Source organism: Pleurodeles waltl, chromosome 1_1 (assembly GCF_031143425.1).
Source record: "Pleurodeles waltl isolate 20211129_DDA chromosome 1_1, aPleWal1.hap1.20221129, whole genome shotgun sequence".
Taxonomy (NCBI): Eukaryota; Metazoa; Chordata; class Amphibia; order Caudata; family Salamandridae; genus Pleurodeles; species Pleurodeles waltl.
Genome location: NC_090436.1, coordinates 717,984,337 through 718,008,019, shown reverse-complemented (window position 1 = coordinate 718,008,019; position 23,683 = coordinate 717,984,337). Strand labels below are relative to the sequence as shown.

Below are 23,683 nucleotides of genomic sequence, written 5' to 3'. Positions count from 1 at the left end.
ACCCTAGTTCAGAAAAGATCAATGGCCCTCATCTTCACAAGTGCTTAGACCACCTCTCAACTTTTTCTGGCTATCTTCACTGTGAACTCCCATTCAGCACTTATCAAGTGAAACTCTGATTGAATACTCACCTAAATCAACTAACTCAAGATAAATTGAACTCCATAAACATTTAAAGTAACTTTGTTCACTAGGATTAATCCTAATTTCTATATTGTGGTGTGGAAAATAGAGCTCACATTAGGCAAATACTGTTTCTAAGAAATTGTAGTGAACTTTAAATATATTCAGACCTAGCATTAATCCCCCAACACTTATATTATATATCATTGATTTTCGTTTTGAAGGAACTACTGACTTTAAAGGGAAATATTCTATTCATTAGTCAACATGTTTTCTTTATTAATTTTAGTACCTTCGTAGTAAAGTGCTAAAATATTATTTCTGTGTATGAACATGATTTGGATTTTTATACATTATCCTTTGAACCAGTTTTTTATTATGAGCGGTTAAATCTGTGCATCCTGAAGCATTTCCTCACAGTTAGATTTAAACTTTGTCCATGCTACCAAACAGTAAGACAACAAATACTTTACAGCTATCTTTGGTTTGCCTGTGCAGTGTCGTCTTGTTTGGATATAATGAAAGATCATGCAATATATGTATAAATGCCTCTTGCCACCATTTCTTCTCTATTTTGACATTGCTATTTGTTACAAGTGGGGCTTGCCAGGAAAATGGTTTTAACACATGAAGGCCACATTGAATTTGTTTTACAAGTTTTCATTTTATTTTTATTCATAGACAACTGGTCTCCAAGTGAGACCTACAGTGGCATAACGAACATTGAGCGGGCTACCCCTGCAAAGTACATAGAGTGGCTTGCTTCCTAACTTAGTTAGGAGTTCCCAGGCTGTTCTCCTGTGCTGAGGGGACCCTTAAAGCTTGAGCCCCCCCTACACTGCAGGTGCTGCAGGAGCCCATGCTACACCACTGGAGACCTAGAGGGCACTTTAAAGAGTAATATATGTGTGATCCTCTACTGTTCGATGGTGGTACCCTTAATGGGACGTTTTTTTATTCCTTTGAACAAATCCATTGGCATGAAGTCAGAGGATATTTATCTTGATCCCAGAAAGGCTATAACTGAGGCTAAAGACAGTTACTCCATTGTGAAGGTTTAGAATGACCAGAAAGCCATTGTGATGAAATGCTCACCATGTCTTACTAGTAATCTTTGCGAATCCTTGTACAGGGATATAAATTGGGTCCTCCTATACAATGTACTATGTAAACTCTTCAAAGTTAACTATTTGATTGACATTAAGAGACTGTAGGATGCAAAATTGATACCTTTGGGAGGGTAGTCTTAATGTGAGTTTAATTGGCGTTCTCAAAAACTCAAACATTATAGAGCCTAATTACTAAACGTAGGGTTCTGTGAGTAATCCTGGGCTTATCCTTAGTAGCTCTGAACTAAGCAAGAGGCTTCCCTCAGATAAAATCAATATTGTCTTCTAGCAGCACTACAACAAAATGATAGTCAAGAAATATATCAGATCAAATCCCCCTAAAAATAATCAAAATGTAATGATTAGAACAGTACCAAAATGACAAAGCATTTGTTTAGGGGATAAGGAGTTATGAATCTTTCAATATAATATTAAACAAATCCACAATTATACAATAGAAAAGTCAGCAGTCAATGTTAGTCTATAGGCCATGGGACAACTGAGTCTTATGCCTATATTAAGGTTGAAACCAATGAAGCACAGGAAGGGTAAAGCCTAGAAGTTGATCTCAGTCATTAGATTTACCTTCTGAATTACTCTCTGCTTTGGATTTCAGAAACTTCAGCAAACAAGGCAGGATGATTTGGCCAAGATAGGCTATACAAGGTCAGCTATGTCACAATCACAGCCCCTCTGAACCATCAATGTTTGATGCCAAAACTATGAACTCAAAACTGAAGCCCTCGAGGGTGCTTTACCAATGGGGTCTCTTTGCTGTATTTTCCTGTTGTCATGCTTCATTTAGAGATCTAGGCATTTTTTCTGAGTATGCAATTCTTCAGAGGTGTAAAATGAGAGCCACAGCCAGACATGAATCCAGTAGGTTGGATACCTAGTTTGCACACACCTGCTGGATTGTGCACCTCACTGCACAAAGTTTAGAGTAGGAGGAACCAATACATTTTGCTGCCAAAAGTTCACCTTGGTCTGATATTCTCTTCACAATTCTTAGTGTACAAGGCCACTGGTAGCAGAGGCAGACAAGATTCCCACTCACTCTCCTCAGTAGTGGCTTCCACCAAAATGGAATCTTATTGGAATGCTGCTTGTTCTTCCAAGATGCTCGTAGCCCTTTAACAACCTACTGACTTTTAGGAGGCCAACTCCCATGATATTTCAAAATGGCTTCAAGCATTGGAAATTTAGGTGGATGTAGGATTTAACTTAGTCAATCCTCAAGTAACAGATGTTCCCATTCCACAACTTTCTTCTGGGCTTCTTCAGGTTCAACAGCATCTGATTTCAAGGAGTGGAACAGCCTGTTTTATAGATGTAGCCAGGTAGTGCTTCATCATGTCTTCTAATCAATCATTTGAGCTTCATGGCAGGAATTAAAGTGTTTGAAGTCTTCCTGAACTGTAAAATACAGGAAAACACTCGCTCAGAAGATAACAGTGATCTTAGAGTAAACTTGACATCTGTAGATCACTGGCATTTGCTGCAAATGTATTCTAACCCAATCCCTTTGACAACGGATATTCAGTGAATGTAGGCAGCAGATTCTCCTGTTCACTTTCTCTGCAGTTTATGACAGAGTTGACCACCAAGTATTAATTTATGCCCTGGCAGTGTGTATTGGTTTCTTAGGCACAGTCTTGCAATGGTTTACCTCTTACCTCACCACCACCAGTTCATCCAGATGGCAACCTTAATATCCCTGAAATTACCTGCCTCCAGTGGAGTAACACAGGGAGTTATCATGTTGCCATCAAAATGCCAACAACTTACAACTCTACCTCAAAATCTCCTCAGCTCATTAAATTCAACTACTCAAATCCTGCCCTGCGCTAATCTGGAACCGGATTAAAACACCTACCTAGCACTTAATTAAAGACAGAATTCCTCCTGTTCACTAACAGCACCAAGCTACCAGATTTTAGCTTTGTTATTCAACATGATGCTTCCACCATCCAGCTGATAGCCTATGCAAAGTCATCTACATCATCATTCAACAAAGACTTCCACTTCGAAGAACATACCACCAAGAAAACCAAGAGTGCATGGTATTGGATTTCTACTAAAAAAAGTGAAACTCCTTCTGTCCAAAACTAACTTCAGATGAACAGTGGGCCTCCTCCTGAATGAAAGCAATCATCTACTCTTTGGCAACTCTGTCCCCATATTTCTGGCATGCCCAGCACGCATACTGCATGCTGCGGTTTATCAAATCAAGGACTTGTAGAAGTTCTAACACATCACTAGATTGGTGTCCTCCTTCTCTACCCTGTAGCAGCATCAAGAGAAGTTTAATCACCTTCAAGGGCATCTAAAACTACTCTACTGCATACCTGCCTGAGAAACTAATCATCAGAGGCAGTGCCATGCATGGAGCAATGAAAGCACAAAGAATCTGGAACAATGGGCCAGATGTATCATGCATTTTTGTAATCGCAAATGGCCCAGTGATCGCAAGAATGCATTTTGGTATGTATTAATTCCAATTTGAGATTCGGTAACTTGTTACCAAATCACAAATTGGAATTGCAACTACATACCGATTCGGTATTAGGAAGGCGCATGTCAAGGCACCACTTCCTAATACCAAATCGCAGAGGTATGTAGTAATGTTTTGTGACAGAAATGCAGTCACAAAACATTTGCATTTTACTGCCTACTTCAAATAGGTGGTAAACATTCGCAAACGGGAAGGGATCCCCAAGGAACCCCTTCCCCTTTGTGAATGTATGCGAAAACACTTTTAAGAGTAGGCAGTGGTCCCCCAGACCACTGCCTACTCTTAAAAAAAGGAAAAGAAAACTTTTCATTCTTCTTTTTTAAATGCATCTTGTTTTCCTTTAAGGAAAAGGGCTGCATTAAAAATAAAATATTGCTTTATTTAAAAGCAATCACAGACATGGGCCACCATCCCTTTGATTATAGCCATTCACAATGGGTCGCAAATTGCAACCAACCTCATGAATATTAATGAGGTAGGTCGATTTGTGAGCCATTGGGAATTGCTAAATGAAACTCCTGGAGTTTCATAACTACAAATAGCGATTACATAATTATCATTCACAAAAAATCACAATTAGGTAATCGCTATTGGGAAAATGTATACATCTGGCCAAATATCTCTATCAATATCAGACCTGTTCCTATACTCCTGCAAATCAGAAAGAAATTGAAGACATCTTTTCCAAGATCTCTCCTACACCACATGATTGGATGCTGCATCTTACTAAGCTTAATTTAGAAATCTTGAACTGCATTCCTGGGTAATCATCTACTGCTCATTCTTCTGTGTCACCCTAGTTATAGTAACAGTAAATAATTACACCATCTTTTTACCTGTAAAGCAGTGTATTATTTGCTAACAAACAGAGCCTTTGCCCCCTCATTTGGGAGGAAGGGCCACCCCCATCTATTTATTGATAAGAAGAGTGTTGGTCATTGTGAGCAAAGGTCAACCTGACAGACACTTTTCTTTTTCAGGTTAGGCAGCCAGGCTTTAGATATGCATTAAAAGCACGGGTGCCTGTTTGCCTGAGCTGAAATTTACCAGGCTGAGGATTTCACAGCCCTGTGGATGAGATCTCCTCAGCCTTGTAAAAATACATTGAGGCCTTTCTCCTCATGACAAGGGGAGCATCGCTGATTGCCTCAGTCCTGGAACCTGTATACTGCAAAATCACAAGGGGGAGGGCCTTAGTCAGCACCAAGGGTTGGGCATAGAAGGCCTGTAACAGATGCCCTAGAGTGGTCACTCCTTTCTCTTGAGAGGTTGGCTATGAGGAAGGAGGAGTATGTCGTTGTAGTAAGGTGCACCCAAGGGGAAGGTGTTAGGCGGGGCCTGTAGTGGGCTTAAAAACTGCAGACCACTACAAGCTGGCCCTCTTTGTTTCTGCTCTTCACTCCATGCCCACCAGCGTGGCAATCTGCAACGCAGCCTGGTCAGGTCAGTACTAAGAATGGTGAGGGAGCAGGTCAGGCAGAGGCCTACTAAAGTAGTTGTAACATTTAAAGCGTACTGCCCTTGGGGCTCAGGTGCTGTAAATGCACCCTAGTTGGCATTGCTGTGACTTGCACAGGAGAAAGGTGGTTCTGCAGCATGTATCCCCGTCTGTACTTTGTAGCTTCTTGTTAATATAGGGCTTGATTCCAGTGTGTGTGCGTTATACAGGAATTATATGGTTATAGTAATACATAACATAAAGGCATAAAAAATAGTTCAGTGTTTAGAATGCAATTAGAAAAAAGACAGAACTTAAATTCCCTTATTTTCTCTTCCATTTCTATGCTGTGATAATAGGGAGGTGCACCTCGCTAAGGTGGTGGCAACAATATCCCAGGAAGACAAACAGACTTAAACTAGGAGGAGGTGTAGTCAGGATTGAACAACAGCTTCAGAGCTGAGGGGGCGCTAAACACAGTGCGATGTTTCCAAAGACCGCCATGATGCCAACATGCATAGGTGAAATGCTCCCTGATTAATTTTCATTTGTTGCAATTCATCTGTTTTCTTTCAGATTGCTTGGAATCGATCTTCCTCACAAGTCTGCTTTTAAGTGTACCGCAAGAATAAAATAAGTAAGGTGAACTATGATAAAAAGGTTTGTTTTCATAACCGGTAAGCTCAAATGAAAGACAGGATTAAACCGAGTTAGGAAGGTGGCTTACCAGCTCAGGCGTGAGTCTTCCATTTCAAATTCAGTGTTCTAATCTTAGAATTAACCTCTCAGCAAGATCAATTTCATCTTCTCAGATTTTTAAAAAAATACAAGAATAAGACATAATGCTGCATCCGAACATGATTCAGCTATTATGGGTAGATTTGGTTGGATCATTGTTATACTGAGTAGTTTTGCCAGTCGTCTAACTCTTGACCTACTTGTGATTTCTCCAGCTTCCATTTCCAAACAAGAGTCAAATGCTTCCTTCACAATGGCACAGCACCTGATTGCAGGCATGTTGAATCTCAAAGCATGTTAATGACGCCTCAGATAATATTCACATCAGTAACTTTTGTGTTGGGTTCCTGCCAGCTAAATATTTAAATTAGATTAAAGTTCAGTGCGCAGCAATGTTTAACTATTTCAGGGATGACAATGTTATGAAAGGGGAAGCATCCCGAACGAGTCCTGAACAACAAAGTCGTGAAAAACGAAAGCGAAACAACGCTTTCGTTTTCCACGACTTCCTTGTTCAGGGCCTTAACCACGCATGTGCTGAACCACGTACATGCGTGGTCAAGGCACAGAAGAAGGGAGTCAACGTGATCAAGCAGGAGGTAAGTTGGGCTGGGACTGGGGCTGTTTTTTGGGGGTGGGGTGGGGGGCTCGGGTGATTAAGGTTTAGGGGCAGGGGAGGGGGATCAGACTTTAGGTTTTAGGGGTTGGGTGGGGGGTTGGGGTGCTTAGGTTTTAGGGGCGGGGTGGGGAGTCAGGGTATTTTTAGTTTTTGGGGTGGGGGGCTTGGGGTGATTAAGGTTTAGGGGCGGGGGAGGGAGGTCAGGGTTTAGGTTTCATGGGTGGGGTGGGGGGTTGAGGTGCTTTAGGTTTTAGGGGAGGGGGTGTAGGTTGTGGTAATTTTGGGGGGGGTTGGGATGGTTGTGGAGGTGAGGGGGGTTGCTGTACTTTTTAGGGGTGAGGGGCCAGGGGGGACGCATGCTTGAACCATGTATGCAGTTCACTAATGCCTTTACCAGGAATGACTTTACAACGAAAAGTTGTTGTTAAGGCATTCGTGGTAAAGGCATTAGTGGTAACAACAAGGTCGTTGTTCTGACCGCGTTGTTCAGGCATGGGTGGTTCAACACTCGTTGTTCTGACATATAACCTTATGAAAGTCTTGCTTTTGTAGATCTAGTACATGAAATGCTGCTGGGATGCTTGAATGGTAGAAGTTCTAATGCATACAGATTCAGTCTCTCTTGGTTAACCAGTTTTCAATCGTCCTACCTAACTATACTTCTGCGGAGTTTAGCAAAAGCATGGTGGTTGTTTCTTAAATGAAAACATTTGTACTTACTCCAGCCGAGGAGTCTACGATGTAGTGGTAGACTTACTCTTGGCTGAAAATTAGGGGATAACTTGGGTCAAAGATGTAAAGAAAACTGTATTGGATAGCCAATCTTAGGCCCTCATTACCACCCTGGCAGACGGCGGTAAAATGGAGAAAAATACTGCCAATAGGCTGGCGGTAATTTTCCCCATAATATGACAATGTACCACACTATCCGCCACGGCGGTAACGAACGCCGGGCTGGGGACTTCAGTCTCCAGCCAGGCGGCTGTCACTAGCCCGCCCATGTGTTTATGACCCCACCTACTGCCATGGTTTTTGTGGCTTCCCTTCCCTACCGCCACATAAACCATGGTGGTAGGCCCTATCAGTGACAGGGAATTCCTTCCTTGTCACTGATAGTGGTCTTCCCTGCCTCCTCCCCCCTTTCACTCCAGACCCCCCCACGGCATACACGCACCATCGAACACATGCATATACACACTCGTACCCACATTCATCCATGCATGCATACATCCACACACATTGACATACATACAGACACACATGCATGCACACAACAAAACATCCATGCACTCACACATCCATACACGCACACACGGACAGCACCCCCCCACACACGGACAACACCCCCACCCTCCTCCCCTGTCAGAGCACCCGAATTACCTGATTTCAGGGGGTTCTCCGGCAGGAGATGGGACGGGGCGCTGCTGCCACCAGCAGTGTCCGCCAGCAGAACACCGCCAGGCCGTATCATGGGTCATGATACGGTCTGTGGCGGTCTACTGGCGTGGCGCTGCTGCTGGCAGCAGCGCCACCTTACCGCCATCCACCGCCATGGCCGCAGCCGGAATTTCACCATCCTTCTGGCAGAATTCCGGCTACGGTCATAATTTGGCGGACAGCTGGTAGCCACGGCAACAGTCTTTTGTCGGCCGTCGTTGCAGCAGTAGGCAGTATATACCGCCAATGTTGTAATGAGGGCCTTAATGGTGAGTAGAATGTCTCTTAAAGAGAGAACTGTGGCATCAGCTGATGGAATTAATTACAGGCTAGTATCCTGCACAGTCTGTCATCCCCAGTGGTCCATGGAATGGTTATCACTGAGCAAGAAAAAATATTGACAATGGTGGTCATTATGACATTGGCAGTCATCTGACCGCCACACCAGCGATGGCGGTGGTACCGCCGCCAGGCCGGCAATAATGACCGTCAAATTATGACCATGGAGGTGGTCCTTCTCATAGACAGCCAATGTACCACCCCAGCTGCCAGTGCAGTACGGCCACTGAACACGGCGGTAGCCATCTCAAGGCAGGCGGAAGACAAGGATCCGCCCACCATATTATGACATAGCATACCGCTAGGATTTCCGGGGCATTAGCAACGCCACCAAAGGCCCGGCAGAAACAGAACATAAAAATGGAGACACTATCCTCCAGGGACACAGAGGAGTCTGGGGCCACCATGGAACCAGAACTGGAAGTCTTCCTGATGCTGTACCACGCCATGGCCGTTCAGGAGCACCAACACCGACGAAGACCACAACGGTGAGTACAGCTGCCTAGCACACAAGGGAGTGAGGGGAGAGTGACACACACACACGCACAACACACACCACACACCCAGAACAATCTGCAAAGTAAACAACACAACATCAGCCAGAAGTAAAGAAAGCCAGGACACATAACTTAGGTCCAACCTCTGTATTTCACTGGACCTGCGCCCACAACAACTGATGCAACTAAATATAAAGGGCCATTGTCCAGTCCAGTGTCAGCCATTAGCCACAGGGCAACATCCAAGGTCCAACTAGACTCCTGACAGCCCAGACACTCCACTGGCCAGGGGCATCATGGTAACAGTAGGCAGGCACATCACGGGGCAAGGGGTTGGGAGGTTTCTTTTTCACAGGGGGGTCCATGGGTTTGGGAGGGGGCGGGTACTTGTCCTTCTGTTTTGGGGCAGAGGAGTGGCCTTGGGACGGGGGCGGAGTGCCACCCTTTTTCACCTTAGTGGTAGGAGTACACTTAGGGGGAGGAACAGGAGTCGATTTGGAGCTGGAGGTACTAGACTGGGGGGTTGGACATTACTCTTACAGGCAGGACGGGGTGAAGGAGGGAAGAGATCAAAATGGGACAGGAAAAGCTTCTTAGGACCAGTGGGGTGGGATGTGGGAGGAGGTACCGGAGTGGCGGTAGAGGGAATGGGTGTAGGAGGAGGAGGTGTTCTGGACTTGGGTGCAGGTGCATGGACAGTGTGCGTGTGTGAGGTGGATGGCTGTTGTGAGTCTGAGTGGGAGCATTTGTGTGTCTTTGGAGTGGGGCAGACAGTGTGGGGAGGACAAACAGGAAGTGTGTAGGTATGCTGTGGTGGTGTCTGCAAGTGAGGTGGGTGTGCTGCATGAGGTGGTGGTGATGACTGCACATGTGGTGTGTGGGGTGCATGTCTGCGGGTCTGCTGTTGTGGTGACTTTGGGCAAGGCTTTGCAGGTGGCAAGATCTGGGACTGTTGATGCTGTGCATGCAGGTGTGAGTGCTGATGTGACTGCGAGGAAGGAGGAGGAGTGGGACACAGTGGAGGCAGTGGTTGATGTTGTGGGTGCATCTGTGTGTTGGCTGTGTGTGTGCTTGTGGACTGAAGTGTGGTGCCTGTGTTTATCTGTGTGAGTCCTGTCTTTTGTTTTGGGTGCATGCTTGTCAGAATGTGTACGTGGGATGGGTTGGGGGAGAGGAGACAGGGACTGGGAAGACGTAGTTGGAGGGGGGACAGAAGAAAAAGGGACACTGGCAGCCATTAGCGAGGAGGCCAGAACCAGGAACGATCTCTGAAGGGCTACTAAGCCACTGTGAATGCCCTCCAGGAAGGCATTGCATTGCTGCATCTCGGATGCCAGCCCCCGGATGGCATTCACTATGGTTGACTGCCCTAGAGAGATTGATCTTAGGAGGTGTAGGAAAGTACCCTCTTTTTGGCATGTTACCCCCAATTTCTGCCTGATGTCAGTGTGTTTGAATGTGTCACTGTGATCCTGCTAGCCAGGACCCCAGTGCTTATGCTCTCTCTCCTCTCAAACTTGTCACTACATACTGGTAACCCAGTGTTTCATCCCAAATTGGCATACCGGTCACCCCTTATAAGTCCCTAGTATATGGTACTTAGGTACACAGGGCATTGAGGTTCCAGGGGATCCCTATGGGCTGTAGCATTACTTTTGCCACCCATAGGGAGCCCATGCAAGGGCTCCTACAGGACTGCCATTTCAGCCTGTGTGAAATGGTGCATGCAGCATTTCACAGCCATTTACACTGCACCATGTCACTTATAAGTCACCTATATGTCAGGCCTTCCAACCCTGAAGGCTGGGTGAAAATGACCTGTGTTTGAGGGCACCCCTGCACTAGCAGAGGTGCCCCCACATCATCTAGGACCATTTTATCTGACTTTGTGCGTGCAGGGATGCCATTTTACACATGTGCTGGACATAGAACAATACCTATGTCCATCTTCACAATGGTAACTCAGAATATAGCCATGTAAAGTGTCTAACATCTGGGAAGTGGTTTTACAATGCCATGCACTCTATGGGCTCGACAGTGGACATCCAGTACTGCCATACCAGCCTTCTGAGGTTCTCCAGGCAGACCCAGCTGCTGCCACCTCACAGACAGGTTTCTGCCCTTCTGTTGCTTGAGCGGCTCAAGCCCAGAAAGGCAGAAAAAAGCATTTCCTTTGTGATAGGGGTGTTATTCTCTCTCCCTTTGGAAATAGGTGTTACAGGCATTGGAGGGGTAGCCTCCCAGAGCCTCTGGAAATGCTTTGAAGGACACAGTTGGTGCCATCCTTCCATAATCCAGTCTACACTGGTTCAGGGACCCCCAGTTTCTGCTCTGGTGCGAAACTGGACAAGTGAAAGGGGAGTGACCACTCCCCGTCCATCACCATCCCAGGGGTGGTGCCCAGAGCTCCTCCAGAGTGTCCCTGGGTTTTGCCATCTTGGATTCCAAGGTGGTGGGTCACTCTGGGAGCATCTGAGTGGCCAGTGCCAGCAGGCAATGTCAGAGCCCTCCCCTGATAGGTGCTTACCTGTGCAGCTGACCAATCGCCCATTCAGGGCAATTTAGGGTCTCTCTTCTGGCTGTTTCCTCAGATTCGGATTGCAAGACTCCAGCAGGAATCCTCTGCATCCTTTACTTTGCCTTCTACTGATGAAACTGTATCTGGACCCTCCAGGAACTCTACAAACTGCAACAAAGAAGCAAAGACAACTTCTGCAACATTGTATCTTCAGCTCCTGCCAGCAATTGTAACTGTTCCCAGGTCGTGCATACTCCAAGAACTGCCTGTCTTCAGCCGGCACCATAAGAATGAAAGAATCTCCCTTGAAGTGAAGGGGTCACTTCCCTGCTTCAGCAGGCACCCCTCTGCAGCGACGTCAAGTGGCGTGGGTCCCCTCTCCTGACGAAGTGCGTTGATCCAACAACACAGATGGTGGATTGAAGTTGTTCCGACGGTCCTAAGGTCCAACTGTCCAACTTTAGTGGACATATGAACTTGCCTCCCCACAGAAGACAGAACACCCATGCACCGTGTGATTTGCAGTTGCCAAAGCTTGTGTGAGACCTTCAACAAAGTTCTTTGTGCACAGCACAGCTACGGCCCCCAGCACTCCTTCCTGTGACGCACAGCTTCCTGAGTGGTTCTCCGGCGGAGTGGGATCCCTTTGTGTTGTGCTGCGTGGGCCTCCATTTGCACCTTCTCTGTCCCCATGCTGTGGGACTCCTGTGCATGCTGCCTGGTCTTGTGATGGCTCTCTGAGTTGCTGAGAGTCCCCTCTGTCTCCCTCTTCTGGGTAGAGGCCACCAAGTCCCTCCTGGTCTTGGGCAGTGCCATTTTCCACTAACCGCAAGCTTTGTGTGTGCCAATGCTTGTTGGCGGAATCCAGCGATGCAAACCAAACTGCAATCTTCCATCCAGCATGGGGCATCATCCGCATCAACCAGAAACCTGCATCCATCTTCTTGGGTGCAGTACTGACTGTTCTTCACCGGTGGTTCTTCATTTGCACCTTTATCCGGGCCTTTAGCAGGGGCTCCTGTTCTCCCTGGACTCTTCAGTGCTTCTTGGACTTGGTCCCCTTCTTCCACAGGTCTTCAGGTCCATGAATCCACCATTGGTGTCTTGCATAATCTTCAATCATGACTTCTTGTGTGTTCTAGGAAACTTACTGAGATTTACTCCTGTTTTCCTGGGCTCTGGATGGGTTCTATTACTTAACTTTGGTGTTTTCTTACATTCCCAGCGCCCTTCTACACACTACACTTGCCTAGGTGGGAAAACAACTTTCGCTTTCCACTATTTTAGAATATGTTTTGTGTTCCCCCAGGTCCATTGCAACCTATTGTCAATTTTCAGTATTTACACTGTTTTCTAACTGTTTTTACAGCTACTTCTGAATTCTAGTGTATATACTGTGTATATTACTTACCTCCTAAGGGAGTATAGTCTCTAAGGTATTTTTGGCATTGTGTCACTAAAAAATAGTAGTGTTATTTTTGTAACACTGAGTATTTTATTTCATGTGTGTGAGTACTATGTGACTACAGTGGTATTGCAAGAGCTTTGCATGACTCCTAGATAAGCCTTGGCTGCTCAGCTACCCCTGAACAGCCTGGCTTCTAGACACTGACTACATTTCACTAATAAGGGATAGCTGGACCTGGCATAAGGTGTCAGTACCTTGGTACCCACTACTAACCAGGCCAGCCTCCTACATTGATACTGCAACGATGGGATAAGTACTTGCAATTGACTTATCACTCTGTCACAGGTGCTTTCCACAGGAAAAGGTACCCCATACCTAGAGCTATACAAATATATACCTAGTACAGGATCTAGTCTTTCACTTTCTTTCTAAAAGACTAGGGTTAGGCAGAGTAGGTATTTTCTTTTCTCACACTCGACTCTAACACTGACTACACTATGGCCCTCATTCTAACTCTGGCGGGCGGCGGTTGCCGCCCGCCAGACGGGAAGCGCCATTTGGCCGCCACGCGGCCAAAATACCGCTTCCCGCATTCTAACATTCCCGCTGGGCCGGCGGGCGCTAAGCAAGTTAGTGCCCGCCAGCCCAGCGGGAATGAGGGCCGCAACACAGGAGCCGGCGGTGTTGCGGCGGTGCGACGGGTGCAGTTGCACCCGTCGCGCTTTTCACTGTCTGAAAAGCCGCCCTGGGCCCTGTTAGGGGACCCCTGCACTGCCCATGCCAGTGGCATGGGCAGTGCAGGGGCCCCCAGGGGCCCCAGGACACCCGTTCCCACCAGCCTCTTCCTGGCGGTGAAAACCGCCAGAAACAGGCTGGCGGGAAGGGGGTCAGAATCCCCAAGGCAGCGCTGCTTGCAGCGCTGCCCTGGCGGATTCGCCCAGCCGGGGGTAAACCGGCAGGAAACCGCCGGCCCCGTTTTTCTGACCGCGGCGGTATGGGCTAGGAAACACCGCCAGCCTGTTGGCGGTGCTTCCGTCATCCGCGGCCCTGGCGGTCTTTGACCGCCAGGGTCGGAATGACCCCATATGTCTTCCTCTGAGGCCACCCCTGGAACCATGGGAACTCCCTATGAGAACATGACTTTCAAATTACTAAGAGGGCTTGCTCAGAGAGAAGCTTAGTGGTAGGGAAGAATCTAAAGAAGAATTTTCTTTTGAGTCTCCTTCTCCAGGATGACCAGCAGTAGTCTGGTAACCAGGAAGAAGAGAGAGAGGGAGATTCTAACCCTTTGGAGTCAGGGAGTCATCCTATAGATTCATGGGAGGGCTCTTCACAAGATCTTCCACCTAGCAGACCTACTAGTGTAGCTGACAGTGGGAGGGGTTCACACACAAGTAGGGGTCCCTTCACACCTAGAGGTCGAGTCACTAGAGTCAGCAAAGCCTTTGTCCTGAGGAATAGCAGCAACCCACAGCTGGTGGCATGACCACAGAGGCACAGAGTGTGGCTCATAGGTAAGCTTGGGTCCCCACCCAATGTATGTCAGTGTATGCCGACAGGAGTCATACCTCATGCCAATGTGCAAGGCTAATGTGTGTCCCTCACTTCTTCCAAGTGACTCCGGCTACCCAAACCTGTTCTGGCTGTTGACCCCTGTTAGGAATCCAAGAACAGGGGCTGAGAATAGGTACAATGATGCTCATGGACGTACAAGGAGGATTGTGGAATGCACTTTCGGTCTCCTGAAGGCCAGGTTCAGGTGCCTCCATCTGACAGGTGGATCTCTCTGCTACTCCCCTGAGAAGGTCTGCCAGATTGTGTTGGTGTGCTGCACAATTTATCCCTCAGAAGCCATGTGCCCTATCTGCGGGAGAAAGGGGTGACAATGCACCTGTGGCAGCAGTGGACACTGAGGACAGTGAGGAGGAGGAAGAGGAGGAGGATGTGGACAACAGGACACATATCATTCAGCAGTACTTCCAGTCACACCCAAGTAAGACTGATGAACTTCAAATTTTTCCATCTAAGTGATGTGCTCTGTGGCTGTAGTATAATGCCAGCCACTACCTTTGAATCCCAACTGACTGTCACCTATACCTTCCCTTATTGCAGATGTTGATGTGGTTACAACAGTGTAATGCTGAGGTGTGTACAGACTGCAGAGACACATATGGAGGATGGATTCACACATTACAGGACATTTGCACAGAATCATGCAGTTCACTACAGTTCAATACATTGTACATTGCTTTCTGATAAAGCACTATTACTCAAGTTGTGTCCAAGGGTGTTTATTTATAAATTAGGTATACAATGCAAAGTGCAAAAGGGTGGGGTCATTGTTGGGAAAAGACCAGTGTAGTGGGCCAGTCTGTTTGTAGTACAGGTCCAGGGTCCAATGGGCCTTAGGAAGAGGAGCAATGGCAGTTCAAATTGAACAAGGGATCACAGAGGAACACATGGGGGATGTTCTGGAGGGGCTCATTTCCTAGCGGGGGTCTTGGTCTTGGCAACTGTCTCTGGTATCTGTCTGGGTCGCAGGCAATGTTTGTGGGGTGGTTCATCCTTCTGCAGGGGGAAGGGTGCTGGTGGCATGTGAGTCCTGTGGTATGGCCTCCTGTCCACTAGCTGCAGCAGATGTGGAGGACTGGTCAGTAAAATGGCTAGTTGTTGGACCTGGCTTTTTGGCAGGGTCATCCCCAAACTTTTTGCCTCCTTCCTCCTTTTTTCTGACCTGTTGTTGTTGGCTTTAGAACTCTGGGCACTTTACCACTGCTAACCAGTGCTAAAGTGCATATGCTCTCTGTGTAAATTGTACTGTTGATTGGTTTATCCATGATTGGCTATTTGATTTGCTTGTAAGACCCTAGTAGAGTGCACTATGTGTGCCAAGGGCCTGTAGATTAAATGCTACTAATGGGCCTGCAGCACTGGTTGTGCCACCCACTTAAGTAGCCACTTCACCTTATCTCAGGCCTGCCATTGCAAGGCCTGTGTGCAGTTTCACTGCCACTACGACTTGGCATTTAAAAGTACTTGCCAAGCCTAAAACTCCCCTTTTTCTACATATAAATCACCCCTAATGTGTGCCCTAGGTAACCCCTAGAGCAGGGTGCTGTGTGGGTAAAAGGCAGGACATGTACCTGTGTAGTTTATATGTCCTGGTAGTGTAAAACTCCTAAATTCATTGTTACACTACTGTGAGGCCTGCTCCCTTCATAGTCTAACATTGGGGCTGCCCTCATACATTGTTGAAGTGGCAGCTGCTGATCTGAAAGGAGCAGGAAGGTCATATTTAGTATGGCCAGAATGGTAATACAAAATCCTGCTGACTGGTGAAGTCGGATTTAATATTACTATTCTAGAAATGCCACTTTTAGAAAGTGACCATTTCTTTGCACTTAAATCTTTCTGTGCCTTACAATCCACGTCTGGCTAGGTTTAGTTGACAGCTCCTTGTGCATTCACTCAGACACACCCCAAACATAGGGTACTCAGCCTCACTTGCAGACATCTGCATTTTGAATGGGTCTTCCTGGGCTGGGAGGGTGGAGGGCCTGCTCTCACACAAAGGACTGCTACACCCCCTACTGGGACCCTGGCAGAGAGGACTGAACTGAAAGGGGACCTGGTGCACTTCTTAGCCACTCTTTGAAGTCACCCCCACTTCAAAGGCACAATTTAGTATAAAGCAGGGCCTCTGCCCTACCACCTCAGACACTTGCTGGAGAAGAAACCTGAACCAGAACCTGTATCCTGCCAAGAAGAACTGACTGGCTGCTCAAAGGACTCACCTGTCTGCTTTCTACAAAGGACTGCTGCCTTGCTGTTGGCCTGCTGCCTTGCTGAAATCTTGTCTGGCTGCAAAAGTGCTCTCCAAGGGCTTGGATAGAGTTTGCCTCCTGTTCCCTGCAGTCTCAGGACCAAAAAGACTTCTCTTTTTCATTTGGATTCCTCGTGCGCTGAAAAATTCGATGCACAGCTTGCTCCGCAGTGAGAAAATCACTGCACGCCGATCCAGAAAGACGCCGCTTGACGCGACAGCTGCGGTGCGACTGGAACTTCTACGCACGGCCTCGCATGAACAATGCCGCCCACCTTCCAGAGAGGAAATCGACGCGACGCCTGCAGTGAGGAAGAAAATTCCACGCACAGCCCCCCGGAACGACGCGCAGCCAGATAACAAGCCGAGGAATCCACGCACAGACCCTGGGACATCTGGTAATCCTGCGATCCACAGAAGGAGACGGTCCGCATGCTGGAAAATGACGCACGTCTTTCCCGAGTGAAAAATAATGACGCAAGTCCGTGTGTGAAGGGGCGAAACCAACACACGCACCATTTTTCCTCCCGTAGAACGACGCACGTCTCCCACGTGAAAAATAACGATGCAAGTCCGTGTGTGAAGGGGCGTAACCAACACACACACCATTTTTTCACGCATCTCCTCTTCTGCGGCCCTCTGTGGAGTTTTTCCACTCCAAACCAGGTACTTTGTGCCTGAGCGAGACTTTATTTACTTTTTAAAGACTTAAGACACTTCATATCACTTTTCAGTGATATCTTTCCAAATTCATGTTGCATCTTTGATCGTTTTGACCTGCAAATACCCAGATAAATATTATATATTTTTCTAAACACTGTGTGGTGTATTTTTGTGGTGCTATATTATGTTATTGTATGATTTATTACACAAATGCTTTACACATTGCCTTCTAAGTTAAGCCTGACTGCTCATGCCAATCTACCAGAGGGTGGGCACAGGATAATTCGGACTGTGTGTGACTTACCCTGACTAGAATTAGGGTTCTTGCTTGGACAGAGGGTAACCTGGCTGCCAACCAAAAACCCCATTTCTAACACTAGTGATAGGGGCCCACTGGTGTGCTGTGTCCGCCAGCATGATGTTCGGCATGTCACCCAGCACCCCTGCAATGGAGGCCATGGTGGTATTCAAGGCCTACAATTGTTGCATGACCTCCTGGTGATGTTCCCCTTACAGCCACTGGTTCTCCTGCATGATGTTGAGCACCTGACTCATCTTGTCCTGGGATTGTTGGTATGCTTCAGGACATTTGTGAGTGCCTCCTGTGTGGTTGGTTCCCTGGGCCTGTCCTCCCCCGGCACACAATTGCCTTCAACTGTTTATTTTAGGGTCAAGTAAATAAGATGCCTCCAAACCAAATACATGCCAATCAATTTTTTGTCTGTGAGTATTGGGTGGGGTACCTAAGTGCACTTACTGTTCACTGAGATTGAGCAAGGTATCATGGGGAGGCAATAGTAGGTGCTGAGTGGGCCACCCAGTTAGCCTGCAGGCTTCACCAATTTGCCCCAGTATGAGAGCACAGAGCAGCACTGACCCTCTGTGAAAGACGCATCCTACCTTTCCTTTGTCCAGTTCCCACCAAGCAAGTGGGCAGTGACTTGGGCCTCCAGAGAATGGACAGAGGTTCAAGGGTATTCCTCAAGGGAGGAAAGGAAGGAGGGACCTGCTTAATATATACCTTAGCAGGACCTCAAGCTCACTCTTTTGTTCCTGCTGCTGGCTGAATCACCTTCTCAGAGGGCAACAGTTTTCCTACTCACCCAAGCCCAGATACAGAGTCCTCAATGGTGCTCTGTAAGTTTCTGGTGAAAGAAAACTAAACAACAAAAACCTCCAGGATGGCTGGCTGGAAAAATGGGTGAGCCTAAGGGCAGCCAGGCATTCTAGCCCCACCTTATTTGCTTGCATCAAGACTTGGCTAGAAGGGAAGTTTTTGGGCTTGGCCACAGGGGTTTTCCCTCTTGGTGCTGATGGGTGTCACTGTATGGAATTTGTCACTATGCCTACACAAGAAATGTATTCAGGTGCACTACATGCATATAGTTGTGCATGCTAATATATATCAATACAACTGCCTTCTCTTTCAGCTTATGTATGTGCTGCTCAAAGAATGACAGACTTGTCCTCCCTGTCGTACTGGATCATAATATTTGGATTGCTTGGACTTTAAAGAATGTGAAATTATGCTAAACGGTTTGTTTACTTTGTTGTGGAAAAGGTAAAGAATAGGTATGGTGAACTGGCTTGGCTGAAACTCTGGAATTATATTGGGGAATGGGGCCACCCCTCTTTCATGTGGGCAGGGTTGAGAGGAAGGCCTACCTCTCATAACACCAAGATGAGAGGATGGCAATAACCACCTCTGTAGAGGGGGAGAGGAATGGCCTGGTGGACCTACAAGTCTTAGAAAGGAGACTCAATAAGCAGGGACACCTTTGGCCTAGCTTAAAACAAAGTAGTCAGGCCATTGGAACCAATAAAGACAAAGGATTTTCGAGGAAAGCTTCAGGTCCGACTACCTTAGGGACTGTCCTAGTCAAGGATACAATGTTCCTGGCTCCAACAAGAGTTATGTGGGTGCTGCATATGAGAGGAATGGCCTTATGTTGGTTCTGAGCTGACACTGGAGCCACCTGAAGGGCCAAGTCTGGTTAAGCTTTTTGACTGGTTACTCCTTGCATGCACACAAAGAGGTACATGAAACACCAGAGCTAAATGGTCTGCTACTTGATCTGTGATGATGCTGGGGCCATCAGGAAGACCAGGTCTTATTCAGGTATTCGCTTGATGCAGAGAAAAAGATATACAAGAGTTGATTAGTCCGGTTTTGGTTCTGAGCTGACACTGGAGCTACCGGGAGGACCTAGTCTTGTTCACGCCCCATTTTTTTAAGGGTATTCTCTGGATGCAAAGGAAAAGTTATACATGAGATGAATGGCACAGTGCTAGTTTTGAGCTGATGCTGGGGCCACTGGAAGGAACAGGTTTTGGTCAATCCCAAAATATGTTACACAAGAGATTATTTGCCTGCTGTTGCTTCTGAGATGATGCTGGGGCCACTGGGAGGACCATGTCTTGTTCAACTCCATTTTTGGGAGGGTACTGTCTTGAAGCAAAGAAAAAATATCCAATAGTTGAATGGTCTGGTGTTGATTTTGAGCAGACACTGGGGTCATCAGGAGGACCAAGCTTTGTTTCAACTCCCCTTATTATAAATGGTATTTACTTGATGCTCAGAATATGTTGCACAAGGGATCATTTGTCAGGTGTTGTTTCTGAGATGAAGCTGGGGCCACCGAAACGACCTTGCCTTGTACAACCACTGTAGCGAAAGGGTATTCTCTTTATGCACACAAAAAGATACACAAGAGCTGTATGGTCCAATGTTGGTCCTGAGCTGACTCTAGGACCACCGGGAGGACCAGGACTTTAGCCATTTTGAAAGGTTACTTTCTTGAGGCACATGTAAGAAAGTATCTGTCTGGTTAGTGCCCGGTGTGTGTTTGGCTGGGATATTTGGCACTTTTGTTATGCTGCTCTAGTGATAGCTAAATGCTTGACTATCAAGCAGCGGGGTTTGTGAGTCCAAAAAAAGTAACAGCATTAGGTGTGGGAAGTGCATGCACGCCGATGGACTACACACACTGCAGCTGAAAATGCTGTAAAACAAACATGCAAGACCAACATTGGTTGCCTGCAGTACATTTAAAAGTACTATAAGTTGACTATGATGTGGGTTTGGGTCTGGCTTGAGGTGAAGGGTGGCCTGAAGGAGGTCTTTACTGTATAGCTTTACCCCAGGTTTGCAGACATCATGGTGTCTTTATTTATGGGGAGGATGTGATTGGGTTTCATCAACGAGAAACCTGCTGAATTATTTGGCATCAGATATTATCATTTTGCTTCCAGTCAAAGAAGTCTCTCATTTGACTATTCTTATTGTATGGTCTTTAAGTCATTATGCTGGAGCAAACATAACAGCTGTTTTTGCACATGTTGATATATAAAGTTGTTAGATGAAGTTATGCCAAAATGTACATGCTGTTTCTTCCAACTGATCCTTATATTCAAAAAGATTTAAAAGACTCAAAAAGCTCATATAGGAAACAGATGTGGGACGAAAAAACAAGGAAAAGGTAGGATTTTTGGGCAAAGGCCTTATTTCTAAGTTAAAAATAAAGAACTCCCAGGCATTCTGGAAAATGGTAAACGATTTAAACAAACCCCCTACGATCCTGACTAGCTCGGATATTCCTGAATTTCTAACTCAATATTTTAACCAAGTAAAAGGTAGTAAAGAAGAGGTGCTGAGCCAAGGGGGGTTAATAGGGGTTATCGATCAGGGTACCGTCGACACTTTAACCTGCTCCAAGCTCAAAGATGGAAACTATCCATTGTTTACGGCTGCCCAGATTACTAGACTTATTATTAAGAGTAGGCAGGCTGGTGCTCCAGTCCCAAACGTGATCCCCAATGCCTTATAGAAAACAAACCCAGGTTTTTGGGCAGAGAAGTTGGCCGTGGTTTTTAATAACGCACTGGAACTTGAAGCTATTCCAAATTCTTGGAAGGGTGCCATCATTCACCCAATTTTTAAAGGTGGAATTTGTGCCAACCCCAAGAACTGCCACTTAATCCCCCTAACTGACTCAGAATCCAAATACTGTGCCGGGTCCCTTCTGGAGGATCTCAAGAGCTGGGAAAACATTAATATCATTCCGGTCAATCAGACACGTTTCATCAAAGGACCAGGAACAGCTGTAAATACTTTGGGGGTTATTCTAACTTTGGAGGAGTGTTAATCCGTCCCAAAAGTGACGGTAAAGTGACAGATATACCACCAGCCGTATTACGAGTTCCATAGGATATAATGGACTCGTACTACGGCTGGTGGTAAATCTGTCACTTTTCCGTCACTTTTGGGATGGATTAACACCTCCTCCAAAGTTAGAATAACCCCCTTTATCTCTCACCACCATTATAGATAAATGTAGTCAAAATAAACAACCTTTTGTACATATATTTTGTGGACTTTAAATCCGCTTTTGACTTGGTTCAGCATAGCCAGTTATGGGCAAACCTAACACAATGGGGTATTCCAGCGCAGTAAGAAATATTCAGATGTTATACACTGACACATGGATTAGGGTGAAAGTAGGTGATGGCTTGTTTTTATCAAGAAAAATTAGGACTGAATGCATCCTCAAACAGGATTGCGTGCTCGCGCCCTATCCTTCTAATCTATTTTTATCCGATTTATCCATTACGCTAAATGGGGTAAATGCGCACCCTCCAAAGATTGGGGAGCTCTGTATTTCAAACTTACTATGGGGGTCATTCCGACCCTGGCGGTTTCCGACCCTGGCGGTAAAGCCGCGGTCAGAAAAGGGGAACCGGCGGTTTCCCGCCGGTTTCCCCCCGGCCCAGGGAATCCTCCATGGCGGCGCTGCTTGCAGCGCCGCCATAGGGATTCGGACCCCCTTCCCGCCAGCCTGTTTCTGGCGGTTTTCACTGCCAGAACCAGGCTGGCAGGAACGGGTGTCGTGGGGCCCCATTACAGGGCCCCACAAAGATTTTCACTGTCTGCTTAGCAGACAGTGAAAATCGCGACGGGTGCCACTGCACCCATCGCACCCCTGCAACTCCGCCGGCTCCATTCGGAGCCGGCTTCCTCGTTGCAGGGGCTTTCCCGCTGGGCCGGCGGGCGCTCTTTTGGAGGGCGCCCGCCGGCCCAGCGGGAAAGTTGGAATGGCCGCTGCGGTCATTCAGCGGTTACCGCTTGGCGGGCGGTGCCCGCCGCCCGCCAAGGTCCGAATGAGGGCCTATATGTGGATGATGTAATCCTTCTAAATTACACCAAAGTAGGATTACAGCGATTGATAGTGAAAATAGCAGAATTTGCTGAACAAAGTGGAATGGTTATAAATGAGAAGAAAACGAAGACTATGGAAATAAGTTTTAAAAAAATACACAAAATGTACAAGTGGTATCTTCATGGCCATGAACTTGGGGGTAATATTTGATGAGAAGGGGTCTTTCATACCCCAGAAAACAGACTTAATGCAGAAAGGGAATGCGCTGTTGCTTGCCTTTCATACCCTGCAAAGATCACTAGACGGTCCTAGCTATCGCCCTTTGCTTCAAGTGATATCTGCTAAACTAGTTCCAAGTATCACCTATGGTAGTGAAGCCTTGAGGGGTAGAGATGCAGTTACTGTGAATGGGATAGTTGGTAAAGTTTTTAGAGCTCTTTTTCATCTTTCAGTAAATGCATCTCAGGCCCAAATCATGTTGGAATTTAGGCAGGAGTTAGGATCAAACTCAAAGTCTCCATCCTGGGTATATTTAGACCAAGCCTTAGACGATCTGGGGGTGAAGTCTCTGTGGGACGAGAACTTAGCTCTCAGTACTTTTCAAATTATGAATCGTATTACGAAGAAAAAGTCCTTGGCTATGGACAAGGGTCTTCTGGCCGACAGATCGCACTCCTGGGTTATAATAAATGAGTATAAAATGATGAAATACCAGCAGTACCTGGAGTCAGGATGGTCAAAGAAAGAAAAATATCTATTCATTAGATTAATTTGGCTTTCTCCCAGGAGGTTCAGCTATTCCCCCTCGGGAACGTTCTGGTTCAAATTCCCCCTGTACCTTATGCGGGTGTGGAGTTGGGAACCTTATACATTGGATCTGTATATGCCAAGGTATAAAGCAAGATTGCAGAAGATATCTTAAGGAGACTTTAACTTAAGGAATATACATACATGTAGGCAAGTGATAATAGCTATCTTTAAATCATCTGATATTATTTTAAATGCAAGATTAACATTTTTAAACCAGGTCTCCGAAAAAAATTGAAGTTTAATGTAAGACGAATTCAAGTGAGGGTACGGTATGAGGTAGTGATCTTTTAGCATGTTAATTGATATTGTACAAATTCACACACGAAATGCAATAAAGTGGTTGCGTCTTGGTAGCCGCCCCTTACAGTAACGGTCTTAAATCAAAGTTATTGACCATGTGTACTTCTTACGATCAAATATTAGAGGTGAAGTTTCATGTGTATAGGTAAAACCTGGCTAACATAAATTTATATTCTGAAATGATTTTGCA

General features: G+C 46.4%; 1 protein-coding gene across 1 annotated transcript in view; it reads right to left on the bottom strand.

The window, feature by feature from the left end:
* The window catches only part of MINAR2 (membrane integral NOTCH2 associated receptor 2), a 138,572-nt gene that overhangs the window by 102,959 nt on the left and 11,930 nt on the right, over positions 1-23,683 (bottom strand). The window contains exon 2 of the mRNA XM_069240901.1: positions 11,451-11,501. Coding sequence (XP_069097002.1) covers positions 11,451-11,501 — 51 coding nt within the window. The remainder of the gene's footprint in view (positions 1-11,450; positions 11,502-23,683) is intronic.